This window comes from Lacerta agilis, chromosome 6 (assembly GCF_009819535.1).
Source record: "Lacerta agilis isolate rLacAgi1 chromosome 6, rLacAgi1.pri, whole genome shotgun sequence".
Classification (NCBI taxonomy): Eukaryota; Metazoa; Chordata; class Lepidosauria; order Squamata; family Lacertidae; genus Lacerta; species Lacerta agilis.
Window position 1 is genome coordinate 93623315 of NC_046317.1, and position 18422 is coordinate 93641736.

Sequence of the window (18422 nt, forward strand, 5' to 3'; positions counted from 1 at the left end):
AAATTTACCTCTGTCGTTTTAATTTATGTAAACTGCCAGTTTGGGAAAGTTACGAGTAGGTAGCCATGTTGGTCTGCCATGGTCAAAACAAAATAAAAAATAAAAAAAATTCCTTCCAGTAGCACCTTAGAGACCAACTAAGTTTGTTCTTGGTATGAGCTTTCGTGTGCATGCACACTTCTTCACATGCACTGAAACAGAAGTCACCAGACCCTTATATATAGTGAGGGAGTGGGGAGGGGTATTACTCAGAAGGGTGCTGGGAATGGGTGACTGGCTGATGGGTGTAGAAAACCTGTTGATGACTGTTAACGACTGCAATTGGTCGTAAAGGAAAAAGCAAGGGGAAAGCAAGTTTGGGAAAGGACAACAACAACAACAACAACAACAACAACAACAACAAACCATAGCAGATCATTAAGGCCTTTTGTTCCACTTTGGAAAGAGCTCCAAACTCTGGGCCTGGGGGGGGGGGTGGATTCAGATAGAAACATAGACCATAGGGAGATTCCTTCTTCTGAGTCAGACCTTTGGTCCACTGGCTACTGTACAACTCTGGTGACTTCCAAGTTGGATTGCTGCAATGTTCTCCACGTGGGGCTGCCCTTGGAGAAATTCGGGAACTTCCGTTGGCCCAAAATGCAGCAGTCCGACTTCCAGCCAGGGTTCCATTTAGATCTCACACAACCCCTGTTTTAAAAGAGCTGTGCCAGTTGCCATTTCGTTTCCGGGCACAATTCAAGATGATCACAGCCCTGAATTACTCAGGTCCCAGATACCTGAAGGAACACCTCCTTCCCTACAGACCCTGCTGCGATCGGCAGAGGGGGCCCTCTTGGTAGTCCGTCCACCTTCAGAGGTTTGTCGGGGGTGGTGGACCAGGAGGAGAGGGCCTTCTCTGTGGTGGCCCCCAAGCTGCAGAGCCCCTTCCTCATGGAGGTGTGCCTGGCACCTTCACGGTGCATGCTGCAGAGGTTGCTGATAACGCATCTTCTTACTCTGGCTTTTTACACCTGAGGTGTGTGGTTTTAGCACCCACCTCATTTCAATAATAATAATAATAATAATAAATTTATACCCCGCCCATCTAGCCAGGTCTCCCTAGCCACTCCGGGTGGCTTCCAATGGAATATTAAAACAGAATGAAACATCAAACATTAAAAACTTCCCTGAACAGGGCTGCCTTCAGGTATTTTCTGAATGTCAGATAGTTGTTTATTTGCTTGACATCTGGTTGGGAGGGTGTTCTACAGGGAAGGTGCCACCACTGAGAAGGCCCTTTGCCTGGTTCCCTGTAACCTTACTTTTTGCAGCGAGGGAACCACCAGAAGACCCTTGGCGCTAGACCTCAGTGTCCGGGCTGAATGATGGGGGTGGAGAGGCTCCTTCAGGTATACTGGGCTGAGGCCATTTTATAGCTGCAAGTTGTTTTAAATTGTTTTTAATGCTGTAGTGGGAGTGAAGGGTGGGGAATGAAAAAAATTAAAGCTCAATATTATCTACCCCGGCTGGTAAGGAGTTTCCAGCAGGAGTTTCTTGCAGCCCTATTTGGAGACGCCGTCAGGGATTGACCCTGGGACCTTTCGCATGCAAAGCCCGTGAGCTGCGCCCTTCCCTAAATGAGGACTGTTTCAGAAGCATCCGTGCTCTCAGAAGGGCTGTTTCCATGGCCTGTTTCTTTCCCCTTTCCCTGTGTGTAATAGCTGCATGTAGATTTACAATTGCCAGCCGCTGCGCATTCACTAGACCCCAAAGAGCGCTGACTGAGCGTGGGCTGCCCAGTTGCACAAGGACAACGGCGGATGTCAACTTCTCTGCTGCTGGCGGATCCAGCTTGGCACCTTTCCGAGCTGTCAGCACAGAGGAAATAGTGGGGGGGGGGGGAAATACCACCAGTTTCCTCACTTTGCTGGATGCTCACGTGAGAGTCTGTGTTAGAAGTTAGAATCATAGAATCGTAGAGTTGGAAGGTACCACAAGGGCCATCCAGTCCAACCCCCTGCCAAGCAGGAAACACCATCCAAGCATTTCTGACAGATGGCTGTCAAGCCTTGGTAGCAAATTCCACTGCCGAACAGCTCTTACTGTCAGGAAGTTCTTCCTAATGTTTAGGTAGAATCTTCTTTCTTGTACAGTACTTTGAATCCATTGCCCTGTGTCCGCTTCTTTGGAGCAGCAGAAAACAACCTTTCTCCCTCCTCTAGATGACATCCTTTTATATATTTGAACGTGGCTATCATACCACCCCTTAACCTTCTCTTCTCCAGGCTAAACATAGCCAGCTCCCTAAGCCGTTCCTCCTAAGGCATCGTTTCCAGGCCTTTGACCATTTTGGTTGCCCTCCTCTGGACACGTTCCAGCTTGTCAGTATCCTTCTTGAACTGTGGTGCCCAGAACTGGACACAGTATTCCAGGTGAGGTCTGACCAGAGCGGAATACAGTGGTACTATTACTTCCCTTGATCTAGACGCTATACTCACTTTGCTGGATGCTCACGTGAGATTCTGTGTTAGAAGTTCAAGAGAGCGTGGCTGACTTGAAAGGGAGGGACTAAAGAGGCCCACAACCAGGAGGACGATTCTCAACAGCAGCTTTAATAATAATAAACATACCAGTAATAATAATAATAATCAAAATAAACATCACATGAGCCCTTCTGGATGAAGCCAATGGCCCGTCTAGTCCAGCATCCTGTTCTCCCAGAGGCCAACCTGCTTCCGCCAATGTGCTGCCCTGTACTTCCGTGGTTAATCTTTGGAACTCCCTCCTGCAGGAGGCTACCAACTGGGGTAGCTTAAAAGAGGATGAGACAGATTCATGGAGGAGGAGAGGGCTATTGAAGGCTATAAGCCACAATGGCTATGATCCGCCTTCAGGGTTGGAGGCCGTGATGTTACTGAGTACCCGTTTCTGGAAGCCACAAAGGGTGGGGAGCTGATAGAATCACGGAGCTGTAGAGATGGATGGCACCCCAAAGGTCATCCAGTCCAACCCTGGGCAACACAGGAATCGCAACTAAAGAATCGCTGATAGGTAGAAGAAGAGGAGGAGTTTGGATTTGATATCCCGCTTTATCCCTACCCAAAGGAGTCTCAAAGCGGCTCACATTCTCCTTCCCCTTCCTCCCCCACAACACACACTCTGTGAGGTGAGTGGGGCTGAGAGACTACAAAGAAGTGTGACTAGCCCAAGGCCACCAAGCAGCTTCATGTGGAGGAGAGGAGACGCGAACCCGGTTCCCCAGATTACAAGTCTACCACTCTTAACCCCTACACCACACTGGCTCCCCTTCCTTTTATTTATCTGTCCTGCTTCAATGGATACCCAGAAATTCTAGCTTTGAGAGAGAGGGAGAAAGAAAGATTTGACTATTATCTAACATCTAGGCAGACAGAAGAAGAAGAAGAAGAGTTTGGATTTGATATCCCGCTTTTCACTACCCGAAGGAGTCTCAAATCGGCTCACATTCTCCTTTCCCTTCCTCCCCCACAACAAACACTCTGTGAGGTGAGTGGGGCTGAGAGACTTCAGAGAAGTGTGACTAGACCAAGGTCACCCAGCAGCTGCATGTGGAGGAGCGGATACGTGAACCCCGTTCACCAGATTATGAGTCCACCGCTCTTAACCACGACACCACACTGGCTCTCAGGTAGCCACCCAACCTCTGTTTGGAAACCTCCGCCCCCTTCCAAGTTAGTCTTTCTTCCTGCTGAATGGCTCTTACAATCAGAAGGTTCTTTCCAATCTTTAGTCTGAATCTCCTTCTTGTCATTTGAATGCTTTGGTTCGGATTCTCCCCTGTGCAGCCAGTGGCATAGCACACACACATGCATGCACACACACACACACACACACACACACACACACACACACACCGGTGCAGACTTTTTTAGGAGACCAGCCGAAGTTGTTGAGCTTTCTTGAGAGACTGTCAGTGGCTCCACCGCCCTGTAGCTTACCTGTCGCCCCCCACTGAGGCCCCCCATCCCCCCATTCCTCCACTACTGCGTAGAGCAGCAAACTTGTTCCATTTTTCATATAAGAGACCTTTATGTACTTTGAGATATTTTTAGATAATACCTGAGCTTTGTAGGTCAATTAGAGACTTTTGAAGTAGTGAGCAACTAATAAATTGTATAAATAATAAATAATAATGTTTTAGATGACAAGTTGCTCAAGAGACAGACAGGAAGGGGTCAGTTGAGGGGGGCCACGTGTGTGTATCTTCACCCTGTATTGTGGCCCATAAACAGTTGGCTTTCTTTCTTCCCCATTGAGTTGGGGATTAGGCTACCCTCTCCGAAAGGACCCACCTTATTGCTGTAATTTTAAGTTGTTTCAAGCTGTTTTTAATATTGTTTTTTCATTTTTTTGCAACCTGCCAAGTGTGACTTGAACCCATCCTACCCTGTTTCTCCTAAAATAAGACATAGCCATAAAATAAGACATAGCAGGATTTCTATGCATTTGCAAAATATAAGCCGTTCCCCAAAAATAAGCCATACCCCGAAAATAAGCCATAGTGACGTGGTACCTCCCATTAAAACAGCCTGGAGAGGCGTGGCTATGCAGCGTACCGATGCGACACGGTTAAAATAAGACATCCCCCGAAAATAAGCCATACTGTGTTTTGTTGAGCAAAAAAATATATAAGGCGGTGTCTTATTTTAGGAGAAACACGGTATCTTGGCATCCCTTCCTTGTTCGCCTTGCTGGTAGTGACAAGGGATGGTTTTGCCTCTTCTTCCCAGAATGGGCTGTTCTGCCCTGACAAATGGAAAGCGTTGTGTTCCGTCACACTTATCTTCAAGGTCAAGGAAGAGCAAAGGTGGAAATGGAGCGGCAGACACTGTTCCCAAAACAAGTAATTTAGGAAAATACTTCTCCCTTCCAGCCAGGGCTGATTCCTTCTTCCATGCCCACCATCGCCAGATGGAAAGTGCGACGGTGCCATCACAGGTTAAGCACCAGAGACGGGGCTTTCACACTGAACACGGATGAGCTTTTGCTGATTTCCCATTCATTCCAGTGGGAAGACCTGCAAGGATTATGCCTGTAAGGTGGAAAAATGAATGCACTATAGAATAGCTCATGGGTAGGGGACGCTGTGGGTTAAACCACAGAGCCTAGGGCTTGCTGATCAGAAGGTTGGCGGTTCGAATCCCCACGACAGGGTGAGCTCCTGTTGCTCGGTCCCTGCTCCTGCCAACCTAGCAGTTCGAAAGCATGTCAAAGTGCAAGGAGATAAATAGGTGCCACTCCGGCGGGAAGGTAAATGGCATTTCCGTGCGGTGCTCTGGTTCGCCAGAAGCGGCTTAGTCATGACCTGGAAGCTGTACGCCGGCTCCCTCAGCCAGTAAAGTGAGATGAGCGCCGCAACCCCAGAGTCGGACACGACTGGACCTAATGGTCAGGGGTCCCTTTACCTTTACCTAGGCAAACTAAGGCCCGGGGTCCGGGAATCAGCATGTTTTTACATGAGTAGAATGTGTGCTTTTATTTAAAACACATTTCTGGGTTATTTGTGGGGCATAGGAATTCGTTATATTTTCCCCAAAATATAGTCCGGCCCCCACAAGGTCTGAGGGACAGTGGACCGGCTCCCTGCTGAAAAAGTTTACTGACCCCTGGAATAGCTACTCTAAAGGTACTTGGCAGGTGACTGTAAAATTCAGAAAGTTTTGAGGACATTTCCTCGGAAACTTTCCCGTGGTTTCGCCATGATCCCACAATCTGAGCAACTCTTGTTTTGACCAAAAGGAAAACACTGTCCTCAGCTACAAAGTATGCATTTAGACCGGCAGGCGATTTCAGGACATGGATAAGAAAATAATTTTTCTTGCAACACACCTTTGACTCAATGCAGTGCATTCACAGCACTAGTGTTCCTTTTTCAAAAGTATTTTAAAAGCATATTCTAATGATAAACAAATTAAACCAAACATAAAGAGCTTTGAGAAATCCCGTTACAGCTGCCTGGATGCAGCCTAATGTTGGACATTATAATTGAACTTGTTCCAAAACGTTACAAAAAGTACCCGTTGGTCCATAAACCTGCTAGGCTGGTTTGTATGTATTCTTTTGTAGTAAGTTAGCTTGATGCTAATTACTAGGGTCTAGTGAGTGCTCACTAGAAGGACAGATCCTGAAGTTGAGGCTCCAGTACTTTGGCCACCTCATGAGAAGAGAAGACTCCCTGGAAAAGACCCTGATGTTGGGAAAGATGGAGGGCACAAGGAGAAGGGGACGACAGAGGATGAGATGGTTGGACAGTGTTCTCGAAGCTACTAACATGAGTTTGGCCAAACTGTGAGAGGCAGTGAAGGATAGGCGTGCCTGGCGTGCTCTGGTCCATGGGGTCACGAAGAGTCGGACATGACTGAACAACAACAACAACAACAGGGTCTAGTGGGTTAAACCACAGAGGTTGGTGGTTCGAATCCCTACGATGGGGTTAGCTCCTGTTGCTCGGTCCTTCCTCCTGCCAACCTAGCAGTTCGAAACCACGTCAAAGTGCAAGTAGATAAATAGGTACCGCTCTAGCGGGAAGGTAAATGATGTTTCCGTGCTCTGCTCTGGTTTGCCAGAAGCAGCTTAGTCATGACCCGGAAGCTGTATGCCAGCTCCCTCGGCCAGTAACGTGAGATGAGCGCCGCAACCCCAGAGTCGGACACGACTGGACCTAATGGTCAGGGGTCCCTTTACCTTTACCTAGATTTTCTCAACCCACTTAGATATTGTAGGAGATAGGAGTTTTAGCTATCCTAAGTACTGGTGTTGCCTCTAAAGCTTCAAAGAGTTTCGGGACGTGGGTCCCTCTGTTCTAGGAGCATCTGTCGCAAATGCCCTTTATCCTTTTGTGTTCTCAGCCTGAAGTGACATACTGTAGGTGGCAATTAGGAAGGGGCTCTTGATCAGCTCAGGACCCCTGGCATTTGAGATGGCAAGGAGGGCAGAAACTGGGCCTCACATTTGTTCACAGAACTGATGAATGAAACCTTTTCAGACAAATCCTATTTCCCTTTAGGTACCAGACAAAACCTTCTTACTTGTTCAGGCTGCGGCTGTTTTAGATCTGTTGGCTTGTCTTTTCACGGTGGTTCTGTGTACTTGCATTTTTGTTCACCTTGGCATCTGACCTGGGAAGCTGGAATCAATTCTGGACAAGAGCAGCAGTATCAAAATAAGAGATCTGCACTGCTTGAAAAATTGCTACTGGGACGGCGCGCTTGGTGTCGGGTGGGGATCCGTGCTCCTGCTATCTCGAGACGGATCGGTGCTGGAAGAGGCGAAAACGGGCGACGAAGCGTAAGTCAACCGACCCCAGGGGGGGATTCCTGGGGGCAGAAGCCCACGGCAGCACGATATGGGGTCTCCCGCATAGAAAACAAACTTTGAAACTTGAAATAACAAGGAAAGAAACGCGGGGGGACCTCCGTGCAAACGGGCGTAAACCCCTCTCCAGCTCACACGCCCCGACTCCCGGCGAAGCAGCGTCGAACTATCCCCCATTAAAAGTAACTGTAAAAGTACGAACTCCTCCGTAAAAGGAAGAATTAAACACGAAACACCACCTCCGGAGCGCGGAGGAGGTAAAGGAGGAGGGCGAAAAGACGCTAAGCATATATCAGACAGAAACAGAAGGATTAGCGCTGGGGGGCTGCGGTACAACGTAAGATACCTGTCAGAACACTATTAGGACGGTGTGAGAGTTTAGTGAACCATCCCCTTTGAGACTTTTTTTCAAAAAAAGACCGTAACGGTACAAACAAACGCCATTAAAAGCACGCGTAAGACAAAGGAAAGAGGAAAACCGCTAAAGGGGAGCGGGTGGATAGAGAGCGTGCAAGCAGATACAGCAGTGCTTTTTTCCCATTATTTCAAAGAAGAGAAACAAAATAATTTAATCAGCTGTATGAAACATACCAGAAGAGCTGAGTCAGCGGAGGCGCCGCCATTGAAGGAGGAGGGGAGATAAGAGAAAGCGGAAGGAGCAGACAAAGAGGTGCTGAGAGGTGCTGGAATCAGACTGTAAAGAGGAGAAGGAGAAGGAGAGACGAGGAAGAGGGAAGCGCGACCTCCAGTGGCTACAAATAGAATTGCAATAGGAGGAAAGAGACAACCTGAATCGCACCATCTAGAGGAGGCCCAGAGAACTGCAGGAGGATTATAAGAATTAGGAGGGGGAATGGACAGCAGCTAAGTAGCACCCCCTAAAGGGAAACTCCCAATAAAAAGAACGACGAGGGACAGGGAAGATTGGAAAACAAAGTGCAATATTATAAACTGAAGGGGAAACCCTAATGGGAACCAAAAAAACAACAATACCAGCCTTGAATCATCAACGAAGGTCCTCAGCAATTGAAAGTGACGCCAATATGGATTTGAAAGAACTGATAGCGGCAATGGAGAGGATGGAGAAAAATATAGGAGACAAAATAACATCGCTAGACGGAAATATCAAAAGTTTAGATGGAAAAATTGAGAAAAATTCAAATCTAATACTGGAACTATCAAGCCAAGTAAATCAAATGGCAGTGAAACAGACAGAACTAGATGCAACAGTGCAAGAGGTTAAAGAAAAAATGCAAAAACAAGAGGAGAATATCAAAAAGACACAGTCAGAACAAAAGGAAATTAAAAGATATCAGGAAAAAGACAGAATGGAGATAGAAGAACTGAAGAGAATACAGGAAGAAACTCTAGATGCTCTAGCCGTCTTAGAGATGAGGCAGAAAGAAATGATTCTCCGTCTGAGGGGTATTAAAGAAACTCGAGATGAGGACATTACAGAAATAATTACAAAATCCTTAGCGGACTGGCTGAAGGTGTCAGTAGAGGAGCTGGCACTAGATATAGATAAAATATTCAGAATAAGAATCAATAAAACTAAAGTTAGAAAAGGTCCAGGGGACTGCCTCATTTTTCTGAACTCAAGGCTGCTGAGAGACAAACTTTTATTAAAGGGGAGAGCAGAACCACTCCAAATAAATGGTAATATGATAGAAATTATGAAAGAAATCCCGACTCGTCTGTTGAAAAAGAGGGAGAATTACAAGTTTTTGACATCGGCACTGAGGAAAAATAGAATTATGTTTAAGTGGGAGTTCCCCGAAGGGCTTTCGTTTACATTCAAGGAAAGAAGAAGACTCTTCAAATCAGTAGACGATACTGAAATTTTCTGGAGGAAATACTGGGAGGAGCTGGGCGGTGAGAAACGACCAGACAAGAACATCCAAAGTGACTGAAACAACAAAAAGAGTGGCGGGAGGAAGAACAAAGAACTAAATCCATATAAGATCCGATTAGGAAGAGTATTTTCGCTTCCTTTTTAAAACTTGAATGGTTTTTTGTCTCATTTTTTTTTCTTCTTTTTTTCTTTTTTCTTTTATTTTGGTTTTGGACATTGCAATTATTTAAAGGGAGAATAAAGATAGAAATACAGTTATGAAGTTGAAATGCATCTCGTGGAATGTAAATGGACTGAATAATAAGCTAAAGAGGAATAGGGTAGAATGTATATTGAAAAAAAGAAAGTGGGATATTATCTGCTTACAAGAAACTCATATTTCCAAATTACATACAAGGGTCTTAAAAATGTAAGATTGGGGAAGGAGTATACAGCAGCAGGGAAAGAGAAAAAAAGAGGTGTAGTGATGTACATCAACCCGGGCCTACAGCCACAACTGTTATATGAGGATGAGGAAGGGAGAGTATTAATTGTAGAAATACAAACAGAAGTGGGGAAAATTTTATTGGTGGGTTTTTATGCCCCCAATAATAGGAAAGATGAATTCTACAGAAACTTAGAAGGCAAACTTTGGGATTATACAGGGGAGGAAATGATATTTATGGGAGATCAAAATGGAGTGATCTCCAATGATATGGATAGAACGGATAGAGAGAAAACATCGAGCTCGGGTAAACTCCCTTTATCATTCTTTAATTTGATCACTAATTTAAACTTATATGATACGTGGAGAGTAAAAAATCCAAATGTTAAAGATATCACCCACTATTCTGAAGTACACAAATCGGGAGGAAGGATTGACGCCATCTGGGCCTCAAAAAAATTAATGTTAAGTGTAGATAAAACAGAAATCTTAAACAAATCCATCTCCGACCATAATCCGGTGTCAGTAGAGATGAAATTTAGGAAAAATACAAATGGCAGATGGAGGATGAACGAAGAATTATGGAAGAATGAGGAAAGAGCAGGTAAAGTAAAAGAAGTATTAAAGGAATTCTTTGTGTTAAATGGAAGGCAAAATACGGACAATATGGTAATTTGGGACACAAGCAAAGCTTATATGAGAGGATATGGGATTCAACAGATGAGAGAAATAAGGAAGGAGAAGAATAATAATTTTATGGAAATGAACAAACAAATAAGAGACAAGGAAAAAGAATTAGTCCAAAACCCAAAAAGTGAAGAACTAAGACTGAGTATAAGAAACTTACAATCACACCTCTCGAATATGATAAACAAAGAGGTAGAAAAGAAGATTCTCTGGACTAAACAAAAATATTTCGAACAGGCAAACAGACCAGGGAGAATGCTAGCATGGCTTGCTAAAGAAAGACAAGTAAATAGAGTAATAAATAAAATAACGGAAGGAGAGCTGGAATTTACGGATCAGGAACAAATTAAGACAAGATTTTGGGAATATTATAAAAACCTATATCAGGATAAAGGCGAGGAGGAAACTGAAATACAAAACTACCTAAGCGGGAAAGATCTGCCGGAAATTAAAGATGAGGAATACAGTATGCTAAACGCAGAAATTAAAATAGATGAGATAGAAGAGGCAATAAACAAGTTAAAAATAGGGAAATCTCCTGGCCCGGACGGGATACCGGTAATATATTACAAAAGATGTAAAGAGATAGTGGCACCCAAATTAAAGATTATTATGAATGAAATTTTGGAAAAAGGAACAATCCCACAATCGTGGCAAGAAGCCTTGATAACTCTTATTCCCAAACAAGGAGCTGATTTGAAGTTAACCAAAAATTACAGACCGATTTCGTTGTTAAATATTGATTATAAAATCTATACAGGTGTGCTGGCAAATAGGTTAAAAAGATTACTAAAAAGAGTTATAGGTAAAGATCAAGTCGGTTTTCTCCCCGAGAGACAAATTAAAGATAATACTAGAGTAATTATTGACTTATGGGAATATGCCGAATTAAATCCGAGTAAAAAAATAGCAATGTTATTAGTTGACGCGGAGAAAGCTTTTGATAGCATCTCCTGGAAATTTATGATAAAAAACCTGGAGAAATGGAAAATTGGAGGTAAATTTATGAAAGGAATTAAGAGCATATACAACAAGCAAAAAGCAAGATTAATTATAAACAATGAACTTTCAGAGGCTTTTGAAATTGAAAGAGGAGTTAGGCAAGGCTGCCCCTTGTCTCCACTATTATTTATTATATCATTGGAAATTCTCCTAAATACCCTAAGAGACGAGAGGAAAATTGAGGGAATAACAGTTGGAAATCAAAGCCATAAAGTCAAGGCATATGCAGATGACGTAATCATTACAGTCGAATCGCCGACTGAAAGCCTACAGGAAGTACTGGGTAAAATTAATGACTTTGGGAAGAACTCAGGTTTCAAACTAAATAAAGAAAAATCAAAATTATTAACAAAAAATATGGGAGAGAAGGAGAAAAAAAGATTAGAGGATTTAACAGGATTAAAAATTGAGACTAAAGCCAAATACCTGGGATTGTGGATTTCAAACAATAACACAAATTTATTTAAGGATAATTATGTTAGACTTTGGAAGGAAGTTAAAGAATCAATGAAAAAATGGCAGAAATTGAATTTATCATTGTTAGGACGGGTATCTATGATAAAAATGATGATACTTCCAAAGATCCTGTATCTCTTCCAAACGGCACCTGTGATTATCGGGACAAAATATTTAAAAAACTGCCAAAAAGATCTGGCGAACTTCATATGGCAAGGGAAAAAAGCAAGAATCAAGCAAGGAATTATGCTTAGTTTGAAGGAAGTAGGCGGCCTCGGGGTTCCGGATTTAGTAGTTTATTATGATGCAGCAGGGTGGGGCTGGCTTAAAGATTGGCTAACATTAGAGAACAAAGAAATACTAGAACTGGAAGGCTGGGATAAGCTGTACGGGTGGCACGGGTACCTTTTCTATGAAAAATTGAAATTACATAAAAGATTTAATAATCATCTGGTAAGGAAATCCCTGATGGAAATCTGGGAAAGAACCAGAATAAAACTGATGCAAAAAACCTTATGGCTGACTTCTCCTGTAGAGGCTAATTCAACTTTTAAGAACATGTCCAAAAGGAAATGGCCGACATACAAAGAATTAGTAGAAGATCTGAAAGAAAACCCAAAATTAAAGAACTACGAAGATTTAAGATCTTTGGGAATAAGTTGGTTAGAATATATGCAGTTGAGAGCGGTATTTGAAAAAGATCTAAAAAATAGAGGATTTGAAACTAAAGAAGCAAAAATAGAGGAAGTGATAAGCTGTAAACAAAAAATGCTAGCCAAAATGTACAGGCTATTAAAAGGAGGACAACTGAATTTGGAAACAAAAAACAGCAATATGATAAAATGGGAACAAGATCTAGGCCATGAAATAAGTTATGATATCTGGAAGCAGTTTTGGATAAAAAATATCAGATTTACAGCCTCGTATCAAATAAAGGAAAATTTTATAAAGGTACACCATAGATGGTATCTGTCGCCTGAAAGAGTAGCAAAAATAAATAAATCGAGGAATAGTAAATGCTGGAGGTGCAAAGATCAGACCGGGACTATGTTCCACATGTGGTGGACTTGTCCTGTAATTAAAAATTTCTGGAATATGATACATGAAGAAACTCAAAAGCTAATCAAAATGTCATACAGTAAAAAGGCAGAATTGTATTTACTGGGTTTAGTAAATAATGAAATCCCAAGAGACAGAATAAGTATTTTTCTCTATGTGACAACTGCTGCAAGAACACTAGTGGCGAAATATTGGAAAGGAGATCAATTACCAACAAAAGGAGAGTGGATTAGTAAAATTACAGAATATCTGGAGCTTGCGAAGCTGACGAATATCATAAGAGGTACATTAAAAGATTTAGTTAAAAACCAGTGGAAATACTTCAATGATTATTTGAACAAACAGGAAAGGAATGGAAGATATTGGTTGTGTCTAGAATGAGAAGATGAATTAAGATTAGTAAAGTATAGAGCGTAACATATGTATAATTTGAGACATAATATAAAAAAGACAGATACGGCAGAGATTTATTATTGGCTAAGAAACGTTGTTAAAGCAGCGGAAGTACTTGTTGGAATTTAATCAAATATTTTAAGCGGAAATCCTCTGACCTCTGAGGGTTTTGGTTTTCTTATTCCTTTTTCTTCTTTTTTCTTCTTATCACTCGTTCTTTGCTCTTTACTTTCTTTTTCTTTCTTTTATCTTTTGCTTTACTTTTTTCTTTTTCTTCTTTTTTGTTTTTCTTTTTTATCCGAAATGTAAGTTGTTAATTCGTTGTTGTATAGGTATATATTCATGTGTATATGTAATATATGTATGAATATTTTTAAAGAATTAAATAAACTTTTTCAAAAAAAAAAAAAAAGAAAAAGAAAAATTGCTACTGGGCCAAGTTCAAGGTGTTACTATTAGTCCATAAAGCCCTGACAACTTGGCTTACCTGTGTGATCCCTTTCCCCCACATGCATCCATGAGACCACTTCAATTGGTGGTTCCACATTTATAAGAATCTGATACAGTATTTCAGTGCAGCAGCACCAAGACTTTGGAACTCCTTGCCTCTTGATATCAAGCAGGCACCTTCACTGTATTCCTTTTGGTGCCTGCTAAGAACATTCTTGTTTAGACAAGCCTGCATAGAAAGTTGATGTGAATTTTTACCTCTTTTAGTTTTTTAGATTTTTATGTTTTAAACTATGGTTGTATTTATTTTATTTTATTTTATTGTTTTACCTTTTCATAAACCACTTGGATGGCTTTTTTCTTCTTTTTTATTATAGATTTTCTTGATTTACAATGGTAATGCAATGTCTCTCTCATATTTTTCCATATAAAATTTTTACAAATCGGACTTGGGTGGCTTTTTAAAAAATACAGTTAAGCAGTGTATATTTTTAATGAAATAACTAAATAAATAATAACATTCACTTCCCCGAGGTTTGGTGAAAGCTTCTGGCTTTAAATGAAGTTGTGGCAAATTCATGGAGGATGGTGGGCGCGAGGGACGGATCTGTCAAGAGCTGTCTGTCAGTCAAGGTGGCTTTCCGGGACAAACTAAGGACTCATCCAAACCCCCTTTTGCAACCTTCTTTCCAAGCACAGGCCAGTGCTTTAAATCTCCATGTCCAAACGGGGATTTTTTGGGGTCATGATTTACCACTGAATCAGAGCAAACATCAATCTCCAGAGGAAACTCCATTGCAGTTTGCTCCAGTTCAGCAGTAAAATGTGGGTTTTCCCCGGGAAACTGCTGGGACCCCCCCCCAAAAAAAAATCCACTCAGAAACAAAGTTTTAAACCCCCAGACCTGTACCTAGAAACAGGGCACACAAGGAGGTCTGGATGAGGCCACAAGTTGGAAGCCACATCCTGGGGAACGAGGGCAAGAATGACTATTTCCTCTGTGTCCAGGGACATCTGATTGGCCAGTGTGTGAAACAGCACATTAGTCTATGTGGACCTTTGGTCTCATCCAAAGATGCTCTTTTTACTTACTGTATATTCTGGCGTATAAGGCTACTTTTTAATCCAGGAAAGTCTTCTCAAAAGTTGGGGGTCATTTTATAGGCCGGGTGGAGAATCTGCGGTCAAGTATATCTCAAACTCTATATTTTAACTGGAAAAGTTGGGGGTCGTCTTATACGCCGGAAAATACGGTAAGCTCTTATTATTTTAATACTAATGATGATGCAGGATTGGGAATACAACATTGCAAAACACCCCAGCTGCCAGACAACTGCACATCTTGTTGTTGTTCAGTCGTTTCCGACTCTTCGTGACCCCATGGACCAGAGCACGCCAGGCACTCCTGTCTTCCACTGCCTCCCGCAGTTTGGTCAGATTCATGTTGGTAGCTTCAAGAACACTGTCCCACCATCTCATCCTCGGTCGCCCCCTTCTCCTTGTGCCCTCCATCTTTCCCAACATCAGGGTCTTTTCTAGGGAGTCTTCTCTTCTCATGAGGTGGCCAAAGTCTTGGAGCCTCAACTTCAGGATCTGTCCTTCTAGTGAGCACTCAGGGCTGATTTCCTTCAGAATGGATAGGTTTGATCTTCTTGCAGTCCATGGGACTCTCAAGAGTCGCCTCCAGCACCATAATTCAAAAGCATCTAGGAGGTTGAAAGTCCGGGGTGGGGGGACGATCCAGCAACCGAGAGCGTTAAACTTCGCTTTGTTCATTTCCCCGAAGGAAGGTGAAGAGGGGACGGGTCTGTTTCATGTTAGAAAGGAAGCAACAATAGCAACGGTGATTAACACAAGGACCAGCTGCCAGCAAGAGGGGGGGGGAGGGCTCTTTCCAAAGAGGCCCCCATCCTCCCGACTGTTGCTGCTCCTGCAGCCAAGAAGTAGATCTTCACAGGCTTGAACTTAGAATCAGAGGAACATGTCTGGCTAGAAATATAAGTTATTTCCACCGCTGCGTGGAAAGTGCCTAAGGATTAGGTCAGACAAACACACACACCCCTCCCTGCTGTTTCTCCACTGAAAGTTCCTCCAAAGGCTGCTTTTGTTTAAAAAAGAAAAAGGAAAGGTGGGAGAGATACAGACATGTTCAAGTGGTTTGGTATAAACCTCACCCACACCTCTACCTGACCTGAATGGGAAGAGCCTGTGGGATCAGATTCACATTGCAGGGGGTTGGGCTAGAGATGAACCTCAGGGTCCCTTCCAACGCTACAATTCTATGATAGTTCAATCTTGCCTTGGGGAGTTCCAGAGATGCTGATTCCACCACCTACTTCAGCAGCCTAGCCCTATTCCCTAAGCCGGTTTGATTCTAATGTAAAGGTAAAGAAAGGTAAAGGGACCCCTGACCATTAGGTCCAGTCGTGGACGACTCTGGGGTTGCAGCGCTCATCTCGCTTTACTGGCCGAGGGAGCCGGCGTACAACTTCCGGGTCATGACTAAGCCGCTTCTGGCGAACCAGAGCAGCACATGGAAACGCCGTTTACCTTCCTGCCTGAGCGGTACCTATTTATCTATTTGCACTTTGATGTGCTTTTGAACTGCTAGGTTGGCAGGACCTAATGATTCTAATGTTGTTGTTCAGTCGTTCAGTCCTGTCCGACACTTCGTGACCCCATGGACCAGAGCACGCCAGGCACGCCTATCCTTCACTGCCTCCCGCAGTTTGGTCAGACTCATGTTGGTAGCTTTGAGAACACTGTCCAACCATCTCATCCTCTGTCGTCCCCTTCTCTTTGTGCCCTCCATCTTTCCCAACATCAGGGACTTTTCCAGGGAGTCTTCTCTTCTCATGAGGTGGCCAAAGTACTGGAGCCTCAACTTCAGGATCTGCCCTTCCAGTGAGCACTCAGGGCTGGTTTCTTTAAGGATGGATAAGTTTGATCTAATGTACATCCCTGTAATTTAGAGCCCCCTTCTGTATTTATCAGAACTGTTAAGAACAGGCTACTGGATGAGGCCAGTGGCCCATCTCATCCAGCTTCCTTTTCTCACAGTGACCAACCAGATGCGTCTTCTGGGAAACCTGCAAGCAGGATCCGAGCACCAGAGCAACTCTCCCCTCCTGAGATTCAGAAGCATCACTTCCTACAACCATGGAGACTGGGCAGAGCCATTGTGGCTTATAGCCCTCGATAGACCTCTCCTTCTCCTCCCTGAATTTGTCCGATCCTCTTCCAAAGCCATCTAAATCGGCAGCCACCCCAGCCTCCTGTGGCAGTGAGTTCCGCAGCTTCACTATGCGCTGCCTGAAGACGCACTTTCCTTCTCCTTTCTCCTTGCAGATCTGCAGCTAGAAACGTGGGACCTGGAATGCGAGCGGAACAATCGGGAACACCGGACCTCCGAAAACGGCAACCGGCAGCTCATCGTGCGCAGGGGGCAGCCGTTCACCATCACCCTGCACTTTTCCGGGAGGGAGTACCAGGAAGGCGTGGACCAGCTCACGTTCCACGTTGAGACAGGTGAGTCCTCCTTGATGCTCCTAACACATCCTCCTCCATCATGCTGCCTTCTGGACATGGCTGGACCACAACTCCTAGGGAGTCTGGGCTGATGCGTGTCGGAGTCCTGCAGTGTCTGGAGGGCACCAGGTTGCTCAAAATCAGCGGCAAGCAAGTAGACAGGTAGTGTTGCATAGTGGTTAGGGTTGGACTTTAGAGACCCGGTGGTGGTACTGTAGTTAAAGGGTTGGTCTGGGACCTGGGAGACCTGAGCTTGAATCCCTTCTCTCTCAGCCTGACCTACCTACCTCACAGGGTTGTTGTGGGGATTAAATGAGGGTGGGGGAGCCATGTTTTCCTCTTTGAGCCCCGTGGGGGAAATGATGGGGTAGAAATGCAATAAATAAATAAATATGGATTAAGGCAGCGCTTCTCTTAAGGCGGAGGTTCAGCCCACCAAACTGTGCATGGGACTGAGCTGGACATTTTATGGGGATGTGAGAATCCATTCTCGACATGCGGGCCCCAGTTCTGGATCTTGACCTCACCACACGCACCCTGGTCCTCAGCGCTCTCTGGTGCAAGGAAGCACTGTACTGCTGGTTCGTGCCTGGGAACCGGGTCTGAATGTTCTCCCCCAGTCTCAAGACTGCTTTTTAATGTGACTCTGGGGTGAAGTAGCTTTGAATGGTGGGGCCCAGATGCGTGGAAGGGCTCGATGTAAACTGAGATAACAGCCAAAAACTCATAATAATACAGCTTAAAGGGTTTTTAGCCCTGTTCCCAGGACTAAGACGATAGAAAACCTCAGTGGCCAGCACTGGCATCGTAGATCACAGAACTGTTGAGTTGGAAGGGACTCCAAAGGTCATCTAGTCCAACCCCCTGCATGCAAGGATCCCTGACAGGTTTAAAAACCTCAGTTTGAAAACCTCCCGTGAAGAAGACTTCACTACTTTCCAAGGGAGTTGACTTAGCATCTGCCTCTGCCCAGAGTGGCTGGGGGAACCCAGTCAGATGGGTGGGGTACAAATAAAATCTCTATTATTTATTATCACTAAGTAATTGTGCAAGCCCACTTTTGCTCCATTCCAATCCTGCCAACCATTTTCCTTACTTTAATTAAAAACCAGCCAACAACTTGGTTCCTTCTTTTTTCCTTTCTTCCTGATTATTTGTGCCAAATTTTCCTTATTGTTCTTCTGTGGACAATGCAGCAGGGAAAGGAAAACATGGCAGAGGACAGGGGTGACC

The 18422-nt window shown here is 43.9% G+C and overlaps 1 protein-coding gene across 1 annotated transcript in view; it reads left to right on the top strand.

Annotated features, from left to right (window-relative positions):
- Positions 1-18422, top strand: part of TGM2 (transglutaminase 2) — a 62619-nt gene that overhangs the window by 2277 nt on the left and 41920 nt on the right. Inside the window, exon 2 of the mRNA XM_033153895.1 lies at positions 17010-17189. Within this exon, the coding sequence (XP_033009786.1) occupies positions 17010-17189 (180 nt within the window). The remainder of the gene's footprint in view (positions 1-17009; positions 17190-18422) is intronic.